We start from the raw sequence: 14,214 nt of genomic DNA, 5'->3' as shown, positions 1-14,214 counted from the left end.
TCGCTCCTATTGTGTTCAATACACCCGTGTTGACACAAGAAGGTACTCCATTAAACCACAGACTAGTTAGGAAAAGTGAATTTTCAGAAAATGTTCAGATTTTTTCGGAATTTTCAGAGTTTCGTAAATATCTGAATTTTTCGAAAAGGTAATATTTCGAAATTTTCAGAATTTCTGTAAATGTTTTGGGTTTTGTCAGAATTTTTCTGAATTTTCAAAATTTTTTAGCATTTTTCGGAACTATCAGAATTTTTCGGAAATAAAATGGTTCCGTGACTGTTGAGGAACTGATATGCACGTGAAATGTCAGTGTAAGCTATTTTTGTCATACGAGTGACAGAATCTCCGAAAAAAAAAAATGGGTCAAACTTTGAATTCTCAATAGTCCGACGTGATTCTAATGAATTTATTTTATGAAAATTACAAATTTTTTTAATGGCTTCGTTTTGTGTGTGTCGTTTTTCTCTTCTCAAATTTACACTCCTTCTCATTCTATTCAGCAAATTTCGGTTTTTCGGTTCGAAAACTGTTTTTGGACATCAGAGTCCGATTTTTTGTTTGTTTGTTTTCCATTTCATATTTTGGTTCTTAATTTCAGTTTTATAAAAAAATTTCCTTAAATTTATTTCCTTTTTTTAGTAATATTTTCACGTTGTTTTTTTATGTAAGAAGACAGAAAAAAAAAGTTTTTTGATATTTCAGTGTTATATCGAAAAAAAAGAAAATTTCATGACCACGGAATTAAATGCATAGCGTTTATCGTAGCCGCTCGTAAAATTGCAATAATTTTTTTTTTCTTTTTGTAAATTTAATTTCTCCTTACTTTTTCCCTTCTCTTTTTTTTGAAAGGTTTTGCCTTGTGTGTGTTTTGTTTGTTTTTGAATATCTTCAATATAACCTTCGCATAAAAATTTGCTTACAATCTAAAGAAAAAAAAAATGAATTGAAAAACACAGACCTTGCAAAGTCACAAAAATCTCCCTACTTTCTCGAATCATTCTGTCCCCGGATACGAATCGACGACCGTTTCTCCGGCGTATCGTACGGTCTTGTACTATTTGTAGCTATCGGCTCTTCGGCAGCATGATTTGTCAATTGATTTCGTTTCGTTTGCCCGTCTTTCTCGTCCTGTTGACCGACGCCGCCCGTACGCGATCCGCCAAATTTCAGCATGTTCCAGTCGAACACATAGTCATAGGTGAAGCCTTGCCGGTGAAACAGGGCCCGGAACAATTTTCGTAAATAGTTGTAGTCGGGACGCTGTTCGAAATGCAACTGTCGGCAGTAGGTTAGATAGGTGGGAAATTCACTAGAAAAATTCTTGCATAGTTCCTCGATTGGAGTGGACAATTTCTTTTCCGAAATTCGTTCGTATTTCTGTCGTTTGTTGGCGGCTTTCAGTCCTTGCCACGGCAATGTGCCCAAATTGAAGTACATGAGAACGTAACCTAAGGATTCCAGATCGTCGCGACGTGACTGTTCGATGCCCAAATGTGTGTTAATCGATGCGTACCGCGCCGTGCCGGTTAAATTTTTATTCTCTCTGTACGGTATGTGTCGCTGGTTACGCATGTCACGATATTTTTTCGCCAATCCAAAATCAATTATGTACACTAAGTTGCCCTTTTCGCCGAGTCCCATCAGAAAATTGTCCGGTTTCACGTCACGATGAATGAAATCGCGTGAGTGTATGTAATCGATGCGGGATATCATTTGGTCGGCCAACAGCAGAACCGTTTTCAGTGAAAAACGTCTCGAACAAAAATTAAATAGATCTTCTAGTGATGGTCCTAACAATTCCATTACCATTACGTTGTAATCACCTTCCGAGCCACACCAAATTATCCGCGGTATGCCAATTCCACCTTGCATCATTTTGTAAAATTTGCTTTCTATGTGCAGTTGAGGATGTTTGGTTCGGATACATTCTAGTTTGATAGCCACCTGGTATGAGCAAAAAAACAAAAAAACAAAATATTAATCGACGGTTCATTCACAAATAAATTTCTATGGGATGCGTGTAGACCATAATAGTAGTGGTAACGTTCAGTGTGACACCAACGACAAAAATGTCATCGAATTCGGATTATTTGCGACCTGTCTTCCGCTGCGAGGCAACGGGCTATAAGGATGACATTTATCAATTGACTAGTAGAACATCAGATGTAAAGAACTGAATACAGGGAAAACTACTCTTCTAATCCAAAATAACCTGGCCTTATAATTGCCCATAATCTCACACTTCCAAATCATCACAAAAATAACTCTAGGCAACAATTTTTAACTTTTGGATGCTGGCGTTATGCCAAGAGTCTTGCACAAAAACCGTGTTCCGTGTCCCAGAATCCTCAAATTTGTACGGAGACCTGACACCTGTTACCGGAGGTCATAATCCATAAATTTGATTAACATTATAGACTATGTAAGATTCAGTCCTGTAACAATAATTTGTGTATGCAAGAGGCATACTCTACCCACTTTCACAACATCTTTTATATATCTCTTTGTTTCTGTCCAGCAAACGACACTAGCATCACACTCAATGTCGTCATCGATAAATCACGCGAAAGAAGTAACAAACGCAGGACCGGACTGACCATACTGAGCGATCTCCAGGCCTTCCACGCTTTAAAAATCCTCCTGTTTTAAGTGTTTTAGGAGGTTCTTAGACTCACTTTCTAGGAGATTTTTAGGAGCTTTCGTTTATTTTGAATATTTATTCGCACCAGAGTTTTCGAAAAATTTGTTTTTTCTTGTGGATGGCATTTCCATTCAAAATTTATATTTCACGTATTTTTCATTCGGTTGAAGTTTGAAGTCCTGAGATTCCATTGTAGCACAAAAAAAAATTGATTATGCGATTTTGATATGGAGTGAGTTAACGATGTTCGAGGCAAAGCGCAACCGGTAAAAAAACCATCTTTTATTTTCAATAAATAAAAATCATCAATTCTATTCCGTCCCAAGGTCCCTAAAATGCAACTAGAATTTCTTCTGTAGCAGGTAGTCCATAGAGTGTGGTTCCCCAGAAGCCTTTTGCATTAATGATCCCAATTTCTTTATAAATCTCTTTATCTCAGGACCCATACTACCTACTGATTCAAAAGCAATAGGGGTGAATCAATAATTATCTTTAAAACAAATGTAATGATTGTGCTTAAATATTTCGGCATTATCAGCAATCGAACCAGCTTTTTTGGATGACTGATTAATATTAGAAGGGGCTAGGGTGTCTATAATGGTTACATCCCACAAAATAGGTCTACCGTGACTCCATGGAATTAGAGTCATAGCATCCGGTCTTTTCCCGTCATCTCTAGAAATTCCTGGAGGCTGTACTAAATTCGGAAATACTGCAGAATAAAATGCATGAGAAAAGATTTTATTGACTTCGTCATGATCTGAAATCCATCCTCCGCTTTTATTGCAAGATAAGCCATGTAAGCCATCCTTCTTAACGTTTTGACCACAAAGACATTTATGTACTTCGCATAATTGACAGCCTAGACGAAGGCCAACAGCAATGTTTGGCTCGTCATACAAAAATTAAAACTTTGATATGACCATATGAGTGCCAGTGTGTGATAGCTAGTTTTAAAGGTAATTCTAACTGGTATTTAGGACGGAAAAGTTTTTCTACATATTATACAATTTGATCGAGCTGTACTAATCAAAAATGTTTAGAACTAAATAAAAAGACCTGATGGTATGACTCTAATTCCGTAGAGTCATGGTAAATCTCTTTTATGGGATGTGACAGTGCGTGATGCGTTGGCTCCTTCATACATTGGTGAAACTTCTAAAAAAGCACGCTCAATCGCAGAGAAAGCGGAGAGATTAAAGCATAATCATTAAACTTAAAGAAAATTATTTATTCACCCCGCTTGCTTTTGAATCTTTAGGTTGGGTCCAGAAACAAAGAAATTTGTCACGAAATTAGGATCGTTGATGAAAAAAGCATCAGGGGAAAAGCGTTCATCTGATTACTTATTGCAAAGAATTTCAATTGCTATTCAAAGAGGAAACTCAGTATGTATTCTTGGAACATTGGGAAGGAATAGAGTGGACGATTTTTATTTATTGTAATTTCTGTTGTTGAAAAGATCGATTTTTTACTGGATGTGCAATTTGAGCAGTCTTTAGACCCGTACGAAGTACTGGGGTCTTATAGGTTTACGCATACGTTTGTAACACGTCGAATTGGACTCCCTGAGTAAGGGGAAACCTATTGTGGCTGTCTAGAGATGCCAAATCCGCGAAAAAAAAAATGTCCGTCTGTCCGTCTGTCTGTCTGCACGATAACTTGAGTAAAGCGCATCCGATTTTGAAAATTCTTTTTTTTCCCGTTTGGTAATGTCAAAAGACAGGCTAAGTTCGAAGATGAGTGATTTTGGATCGACCCCTCCCGAGCTGTGGCCCAATAAGTGCTTTACGGTTTTTCGAAGATATCTCCGGACATTTAAACGTTAAACTTGTAAGTGATACGTCAAATAAAAGGTATTTACAATACCGATCGACAAAAAAAAAGTTTATGGGAATCGGATGACCTACTCGTGAGTTAGACCCCTTGGTGTGGAACAGGCACAGGGCGGCAAGCAGTTTTTGAACATATTTCGTCTGTTTTAGCTTTATTAGATAGGTATTGACCGTACCAATCAGGGAAAATTTTTTTTAAGAGTCGGTACTATTTCCGGTCTCCTAACAAAATGGCTGCCGGCGGCCATATTGGATTTTAGTAAAATAGAAATATCTTGGGAAAAATGATACTTAGAGAGTTCTGTTAACATGGAAATAATTTGTTATGTGTGTGGGGTTTCAGGGATTCCATATACGGACATCTATATATACCTATATACAGCTATATTGAGCTATATACAGGCATATAGAGCTATATAATAGCATATATTTATCTGTGAAATGTTTATTTATAGTGAAATATAGTTAAATATAGCGGTATATAGCTGTTTAAATAGGAATTTATGAAATTTGTCTTCGTACGGGGCTGTCTATATTGCCTCCGGCAATTTAGTTGTATATGATAACAAGGCAAAGAGTGGATAATGTAAGTGATTTTAAAGGGAGAATAGTTTTTCAGCAGAGAAGAAATGAAGTAAGAGAAATGAAGAGTTTCACATTAAAGGCTTTTGATACGAATAGGTGTTTCGTACGGGTCGGCGTTAGCTATGTTTTTTTAGCTGTTCGAAATAGTTTTTTCTAAAAATGTTGAAAAATCATGTGGATGTATGAATCCAGACTCAATGCAAGGCGCTGCAGGCGAAATTTTTCATGTTATTTTACTCATCCACTGATTTTATTGATCTTCATCCTGATTTATAGGAGTTTAATGAGGTTTTCGAAGTCTCAATTTAGGAGTTTTAGTAGATTTTACGAGCAATTTTGAAATTTTAAGGGAGATTTTAAAAGGTGTCAGTAGTCAGTCCGGCCCTGGTCAAACGTCTACGCAACTAAATCGTATCTCTCCATCAACGGAACTGGTGAAGCAGTAAACGGAGACAGCACAGAGAACCAAACAAATGCTAAAAAAAGGCTTGATTCTGCTTGTAATTTCAAAATTTTCGGTTTTTATTGAATTTAAAAAACAACAACAAAAAACAATCACTTTCAGGAGACGTGTAACGTCTGCCCTGTTGTTGAAATATGGGTCAAAACATAATATGCGTCAGCTATCGCGTATTCTCTTTTCATTTTATCCGGTTCATTTGTTTGCTAAATGCATCCATAATAAACAAACAAACAAAAATTTCAGCAACATAAAATTTACACTCAACAACTCTCGCAGCACGTAAATTCTCCCAAACAAAACATATTTTACATTTAGCAGCTACTTTCGGTTCGTTTGAAAGCGGAAATTATCTTTATCTTCTGTTTAAGACCTATAATAATGCCTACTGACAATCAGAACGAACAAAATTTTATAAATATTTGACATGATAATGGCATTTCAATCTTTAAATGGGTGATATACAGCGCACACACAATGAACATCAACATAAGAAACTTATCAATGGAGATTTAACACTCCCGGACAGAAGCAATCTGGAGAATAATTGACATCTGTTTGCATAAACGTTGGCTTTTTGTGTCATCAACGAAAACAAAAGTGAAATTCGCAAACGACATTATAGCGACCAGCGACACAGAATATATTTGGTTGTGAAGTACGTTCCGTAGCACCCGCGAGCTTCTATGTAGGCCCAGTTGTTGTGTGATGTATACGCACAATGACTTTTTCAAGTTTTTGCTGGGTAATTCACTGGATACTACAAAGTCCTAAATTTATCCTGTGGAACGGAATGTATGTACCATGTACCGACCTTTTGGGACTAAGTGATATAAGTACAACTAGACTTTGGAAATGACTGGCTGTATCTATTGCACAAAACTAGGGACAATCGGAACTGGCGACGAGGTTGAGTAGATAATGCCCAATGAGAACTCAAATCTCTTCTGTCAAGTTCGGATGAACCCAAGAGCAAATAGTTAAGGAGAGAGAAAATTCTTGTTCCATCTACACCATTGAATTGTTAGAGTGTTACGTAGTTATTGAGGCAGTGATGCCAGTGGTAATTTTCTGTGTTTTCCATTATTGGGAAGGTGTTAATTCAACTGAGCTTATCAGCTCATCTTAGTTAGAAGTTGGAATCGAATATATATGCTGAAGGGAGATAGTGATATCAAACGAACTGTAACACACTCTCTATATCTCTCTCTCTCTCTCCTTGGAAACTGCTTTCAACCGAGAACCGTCCGAAAAGCTGTTGCATTCAATCTGAAAGCTCATTTAAACTAATCCGTACAGAACTACTTCTTCCAATTGGATAAATCATTTCAAACCATTCACAAAAGAAATTACACAAAGCACACAACAACAACATCTAAAAATCGACTTGTTTTACAGCCGTTACTCAGACCAAACAAGCATTCGATTCGATGAAAACAAACAATCAGCATCACGTCAATCAGATTTTAATGGTTTTTGCATTTTTTGAGCTTTTATAATCGTAAAGTGTCAGACCGAGTGGAGTAGATCGCGTATAATGTTACAGTCAGTGCTATATACAGTCTTGTTATGACAACCGTATTCCAGGGATGCGGATTTTTCAGTTCAAACTTTTGTATTTTTGGCAGGTTTGAGAGGGAAACACATTTTGATGTTATTTTTGAACAAGTTCGCTTTTGGGTCATGTAAATGATTCGGGAAACCCCGCTACTCGCATATAGATTGTCCGAGTTTTGATTTAATCAGCGTTGGACGTTAGTAACGGTATTTGAACGTCAAAAGTCCACTAACTGTTGTTGAGCTAGGAGATGCTCGCAACCTTGTCTTCTCACCCGATTTTCAAAAACACAGAACTGATCCGAAGATCGACATGAGCAGCAAATTTAAATTTTCACCTAATAGAAAACTCACGTAATTCTGCCGTACAAATGTGGATTGAACTCTTGCATACGTCTGAGGAGAACTTCTGATATTTCTTTTCGTTCTAAAAAAAAGGTTATAACCGGAATTCGAGGGAGTGACACATCTCCTAGACTAAATGATACCACCCCTTTAATTTTAAAATTTACGCATCCCTACGCAAATAAAATCAAAACCGTGACACTCCTACCTAAATATCTGGACTGTTTACGTGCACTCAGATGGTACCAATTTTAGGAATTTTGTTTTTGACATGTTTGGGTTTGGATTTCACGTATCTGTTACCAGCAGAAGTTGTAGCACCCTGCTCAGTGATTCGGATTATTCGTGTATACAAACTGTTTTATCTCTGGCTATCACTGGCAACAAGCCTGTATTTCAGAAATAAACAGTAAATCGAAAAATATTTCGTTGCATGCTGTCGAACGTAGTTGTAAATTTAGTTATTTTTGCGGTTTAAATGCAGTCAATCAAGTTGAACAGTGGATATGTTGAAGGATAAAGGCACTCGGATACACAACGTCATTCCAACCGTTTCGATTTTAATTTAGCCGTTTTGATTTGCAGATGAGCAACAAAACAAATTTAATGAGAAAACTTGTCCGGGATCTGAATTTCAGACTCGACCGATTTTATATCAATGGGAAATTGGAACTGTTTTTCATCAGTTCACTTCATATTTGATTATCAATTTCTGTTGACACTGCCAAAAATCATTTGAAATGTGGATTTTGGTCCAAATTACCTATCAAAATATTCTATCGGTTATTTGTTGCTCAAACGAAACGGTTGTTATGACGATATCATTGCGTGATACATGGACTTTTATTCGACGATACAATATTCTCGTATCAAAATTCATTTTTTTCATCGATGCTTGAAAATGGAATATTTAGTGAGTTTTCTATATTGTCACTAATTAACACGGGTGTCACTTTACCATAAAAATTGTCGTAAAATACCATCGATTTTAGGCAATTGCCGAAGACAATTAAAAGTTACTATAACAGAAAATCGTTGTTGCCGAAAACTAGAAAATTAACGAACTATATGAAAAAGGCAGCAGATTTTGGTTTTGATTTTGTCAAGTTGAATTTCAGTGTAGAACCTGGCTGTAAATTACCAACCCATTTGATCGATTACCAGCTGGTCCACGGAATAATTACTCGTTAAGCGCTTCTACTTCTTTAATTAAATTAATAAAAATTTGATATTATTTTTTAAAAAAACCTCGGAACGAACCGAACAATTCGTATGATCTGGAATTTCCAATTGTATCACAGAAATCGGTTAAATTTGCATTTAAAATGTTTACTATGCTGGTGCATGTAATAAGGCTATTACATGTATAGGCAATAACCTTTACATCACTCGCATAGTAAAACGTCGTACTACACACGGAAATTAAAGTGATATCTCGTATCACGATGAGTAAAAGTACCTCGGGCTGCCGCCCTCGGATACTTTTTCTCATCTGGATACGAGATATCACTTTACTTCCCTTGCATAGTAATGTACTATTGTCGATTTATTTGACTGGATCTGCGTTGGGTAATCAAAATTCCAGATCATAAGAATTGTTCGGCTCGTTCCAAGTTTTTTTTTACAATAAGAATCAGATTTTAATTAAATTAATTGGAGAACTAGACGCAAATGCGACTTTAATTCGCCACCCACCGGTTCAAAAAATATTTCGGTACATGTTGTGGTATTGTCGGTAATGAGCTGACATTCAGAAAATTAAAAAACGAGTTGATGTTTTTGAACGACATTCAACAGGGCTGGCACAAAAATCAAAAATGTTCTAAGGCAGCGACAATAAAAATGGTTCTAAGTTACATCCCTGTGCTAATTAACTAGATGAAAAAAAAAATGAAAAATAAGAAAAATATATCGTCGAAATGGGGTAGCTTTCGTCTAAAGTTACATACAAGTCTCTTGCTCGCATAAGTCCATGTACGAAAATGTGTTAGGTTTTTATGCGGCGATTGGACGTGGGTGACACATTCGAACCCATTTCGAAGTTCGGTCTCGTTTACTAAACTTTTTCAAGACACTAATTCTTTGTTGACATTCGGCAATTGTCTAAAATCGATGTGGGTTTTTTGTGTGTGTGATACGTGATACTGACAGTTTTAAAGTACCCGTGACTCGAGTAGACAAAGTTTCAAAGTATTGCCATACAGATAGAGGGAAGGTGAGTCAATGATAATTTCTGGAATTAATGACTTTTCAGTTGTTGTAACCCATATATTTGACAAACATCAATCCGATTTAAATACAAAAAATCATGTATGCAGTTTCGGATCAGTTTTTTTCCTCTCGCAAGTATATCCAATCGACACTAAGATTGTGTCTTGAGTTTAGAAAAATATTTACAACGAAATAAAAAAAAACCACACGTACACATCGGTTCCATAAAAGTTGTAATATTAAATAGAAAAGTGACTGAAAGTCAACAATGGTCACACACAACCAACACGCATTGTGTGTAAAAACATAAAGCGGCCATGCTTTTCAAGTTTCTTTCTCGTATATATTTATATACACACAGGGAATTATCATACGAAATTTTTTCTTCTCTCAATAAAAAAAAAATTCTATAAAATTTACCGATGAAACGACGATATTAATTCGTAGTCAGTCAATAATATTAACCGATGAATTACTCAGTTGCACATAATGCTAAACATTTTCCAGGCACTTAACTCGTCAAATTTCAAATATAAATTTACTTTCGAGACATTCGCACAATATTTTTCTTTTCGATTGTTGATTAAATTATATCTCACTCACATAAAGAACAATGAAAGAAAAATGTAACTTTTTGTTGCAAAATATACGAGAAAAATTACATCCGACGATGTAATAGATGTAATTGAACATAAGTCGACGGATGGTTGTAATATCGATGAAACAAATGCCTTTTCACAAAAAAATAATTTAAAAAAAATTTTTAGTTACCTCTTCGCCTGTGTTTATAGTTGTCCCCAAATAGATGTCTCCAAACGATCCTGAACCAATTTTACGGCCGAGTCTGTATTTATTTCCTACACGCAGTTCCATATTGTTCTGTTTAATGGACTTTGTTGGCTATTTTTTGGTACAGTACCAAGTTACGGAACAAACGAGAACAGTTTAGATTATTTGATTATGGTTTCTGTTTGTGATGTTAAAAATTGTAAAAATATTTCTATATCGACCGCACACAAACTTCATAACGCCATTTTACTGAACTTCGAACTTCGAACTACTGACACTTCGAACACAATTTTTTGGTAGACCGACGAGCAGATTTTTTTTGTTTGTTAGGTTGAAATTCCATATACAGACTGTGCAATACCGGTAATACCTTTCAACTCATTACCGACAATACCACAAATGTTTTCGAAACGGTGGCGGATGGTAAATTACCGTGCTATAATTAACATCGTATATGCCCATAGTTCTACAAATTAATTAATTAAAATCTGATTCTTTTTTGCAAGAAAAACTTTGAAACGAGCTGCGTAGAGTCTACGGCGTGAAATTTTGATTATCTATCCAAAACCTAGTCAAATAAATCGATAAGCATTTTAAATGCAAATTTAACCGATTTGTCATACTCGTATCAAAGTCTTTTATTTTTTAATAAAATCAGTTTTTAATTTAATTAAAGAAGTGACAGCTTATCAGGTGTGTGACACTTCGAACGATTATCAGGTGTGTGACACTTCAAACGCAATATTGGTAACGATTAGTGGATTATTGTTTGTTTTTGTTAGGTTGAATTTCCATATTGAAACTGCGTAATACCGGCAATAGCTTTACCAAGAGCATACCACAAATGTACCGAAATATTTTCGAACCGGTAGCGCGGAATGTATGTAATGTACTACTGTATACATATTTACATTACCGTGCCGTGTCATAATAAACGTCGTCGAATGTAGATCTAATTCTATTTCGTTCCAACCAGGGCCTAATATTTGAGAATAAATTCTCAAATTCTCAATATTCTCAAATATTCTCAATATTCTCAAATAATCTCAAATATTCTCAAATATTGTCAAAATCTTGAAATGAAAAAAAAACTGTAGATTCAGTAGTAGATTCAGGTTCGTACTTCATGAATGCTTTAAAAAAATCCCGATTTTAATACCCCTGGGCCAGTTCGGAAAATTTAGGGCCGGTATCTATTTCTGATATCGAGGAGAACACGTGAATAACTGATGCCCACACTCTTCTACCGCTGTTTTGCGCGATTAGAAATTGGTCTGTCGATTCATAGTTTATTATTTAGTCAGACCGGAAACCGCCCTACCGCGATTCACCACAGCGTTATCGAGATTAGAAGATAGCGGGCATCAGTTACTCACGTGTTCTCCCCGATATCAGAAATAAATATTGACTATACATTTTCCCTAACTGGCCCAGGGGTACAGAGTAAAAGAATCACTTCCCGCTCATCTCTAATCCAGCAGTTAGAAACGATCATCATGCATTTTGGTATTAAAATCGGGATTTTTTTTAAAGCATTCATGAATCACGAACCTGCTTCCACTAAAATTTAATACATTTATTTTTCATTTGAAGATTATTATTTGAGAATATTTAACAATATTGAGAGTTAGAGAGGATGTGTTCTTCTAAGATCGAAGAAATAAAGGTGATGTGATGTGCGAGAGTTTGAAGTTGATGGATGTCCATCCGGCTTTGTGCGTTTTTAGGAAGTCTTTAGGAAGCTGTAGGTTTAACTATTTGTTGCATACTTCTAAGGCATTTTCTATGAATGCTTATTTGAAGGAGGTAGATGAAGTTTTTCGTTCGACGCTTAAGGCGATTGCTAATGTTAGGCTGTTAGATTTTTCTTGGGATCAGGCTACCCTGCCGTTAGCTCAAGGTGGATTAGGTATTCTGAAAGTTGAGGAATTGGCACTTCCTGCGTATCTGTCGTCTGTGTATTCGACGTCTAGTCTGTCTGATGATATTTTGAGTAGGTTTGATATTAAGGTGGTCGATGATAGTGTTTTGGGATTAGTAAGTTCGACTCCTAGTGAATGTGTTCCAGGTAGTGATGATGAGAGGAAGGTGGATGACTGCTTGCGTCATCTACTAAAGAATCTTGAAAGTGGCTGCAAGTTGTCCCGTCGAGTCAGCTAGGTTTGCTATTAGATAACAATGCTGCGAGAATTGCTGTTGGTCTACGTTTAGGATCCCAATTATGCGAGGAGTATAGGTGTGTCTGTGCTGAGTTAGTTAAAAAGGACGGTTTGCATGGCTTATCATGCAAGGTTAAGACAGGGATAACGCCGCGACATGATTCTTATGCTTTTTCTGCTGCTGATGTTCCAACATTGTTACAGTCACCTGGAATTTCTAGAGATGACAGTAAAAGACCTGATGGAATGACTCTAATTCCGTGGAGTCATGGTAAATCTCTTTTATGGGATGTGACAGTGTGTGATACTTAATCATTATAGAAAACTTAAAGAAAATTACTTATTCACCCCGCTTGCTTTTGAATCTTTAGGTTGCATGGGTCCAGAAACAAAAAATTTGTCGCGAAATTAGGATCGTTGATTACAAAGAATTTCAATTGCTATTCAAAGAGGAAACGCAGCATGTATTCTTGGAACATTGGGAAGGAATAGAGTGGACGATTTTTATTTATTGTAATTTCTGTTTATGAAAAGATCGATTTTTTACTGGCTGTGCACTTTCAGCAGTCTTTTTTTCGCTTATCTAAAAGTAAAAAGAATATTGATAATATTTGAGAATAAATATTAGGCCCTGGAAGATGTTGTACAGAGTGGGTCTCAATACACTACCTTCTGGAACGCCAGCCAAAGCTAGGAAAATTTTAGACTTGTGGTCGTTCACACATAACACACATAAAAGTAACGCTGGGAGAGGAAGAATTGCTCAAGTTTAATGAGATACAAAGGGAATTCAAGACATTTTGTGATGAAGACCCCTGTGCCGTACACTGTCAAAGGCTTTTTAATTTTTTCCCTAATAAATTCTTAATGAATTCCGTAGCGACGATTTCATCGGATCCATGTTGCTCTAAACTTTTTAATGAGAATAAACCGAAGTTCGGATATGACCTCGGATATGACACATTATTTTTTACCTAGTTCGAGAATTAATTCTCAATATTCTCAAAATTCTCAAATATTCTCAAAATTCTCAAATATTCTCAAAATTCTCAAATATTCTCAAAATTCTCAATATTCTCAAATATTCTCAAAATTCTCAAATATTCCCAATATTCTCAATATTCTCAAATATTCTCAAAAATCTCAATATTCTCAAAAGCTGTTCTCAAATATTAGGCCCTGGTTCCAACAGATTGAATCTGAAATTCAATTTGTTACAAACAAACAAATCCAATCCTAAACAGATGTTGTTTTCATTGGAAATTAATTATAATTTTATCATCTTTTTTATATAATCAGAAATTAATTAGCAAATTCGTTTAACCAGTATTATCCGGCAGATTAGCTGGTACATAATTGGTCAAATAAATTTCTAAATTTTGTATCTACAGTGTTTAGCTTCAAATTTAACTTGACAAAACGAAAAATCCGTTTTATTGCGTTTCTGTCGCTTCGTTCAAAGTTCGACACGTTCGACAGAGCCTGTGCGATACAGGTGACATCTGAACGGAAATCGTGAAAGTTTTAATTAGATTTTGTATTTTTGGGTTCGTAAATTTTGAATTATTGCTGGACAATTTTTTTGAATTAAAAAACTACAAATGACGGGGCTTCAATACTCCAAGTTACATA

At 35.9% G+C, this 14,214-nt stretch overlaps 1 protein-coding gene across 1 annotated transcript; it reads right to left on the bottom strand.

Moving 5' to 3' along the window:
- Window positions 1–786: 786 nt before the first annotated feature.
- Window positions 787–10,701, bottom strand: LOC119069761 (discs overgrown protein kinase). Its single transcript, XM_037173894.1, has 2 exons — window positions 10,406–10,701; window positions 787–1,944 (listed from the first exon to the last, which is right to left on the bottom strand). Exons 1-2 carry the CDS (start codon window positions 10,505–10,507, stop codon window positions 982–984), a joined length of 1,065 nt encoding a protein of 354 aa, XP_037029789.1. The 5' UTR covers window positions 10,508–10,701; the 3' UTR covers window positions 787–981.
- Between the last annotated feature and the right edge of the window lie 3,513 nt (window positions 10,702–14,214).

The sequence above is a fragment of the Bradysia coprophila genome (assembly GCF_014529535.1).
Source record: "Bradysia coprophila strain Holo2 chromosome X unlocalized genomic scaffold, BU_Bcop_v1 contig_39, whole genome shotgun sequence".
Classification (NCBI taxonomy): domain Eukaryota; kingdom Metazoa; phylum Arthropoda; class Insecta; order Diptera; family Sciaridae; genus Bradysia; species Bradysia coprophila.
This window is presented reverse-complemented; position numbering and strand designations above follow the sequence as displayed.

Bases quoted from the DNA above. Each gene is read 5' to 3' on its own strand.
- LOC119069761 (XM_037173894.1), bottom strand. From the start codon at position 10,507: ATGGAACTGCGTGTAGGAAATAAATACAGACTCGGCCGTAAAATTGGT. The intron at 1,945-10,405 runs GTAACTAAAAAT...TGCTCATACCAG, and splicing joins CTATAAACACAGGCGAAGAG to GTGGCTATCAAACTAGAATG.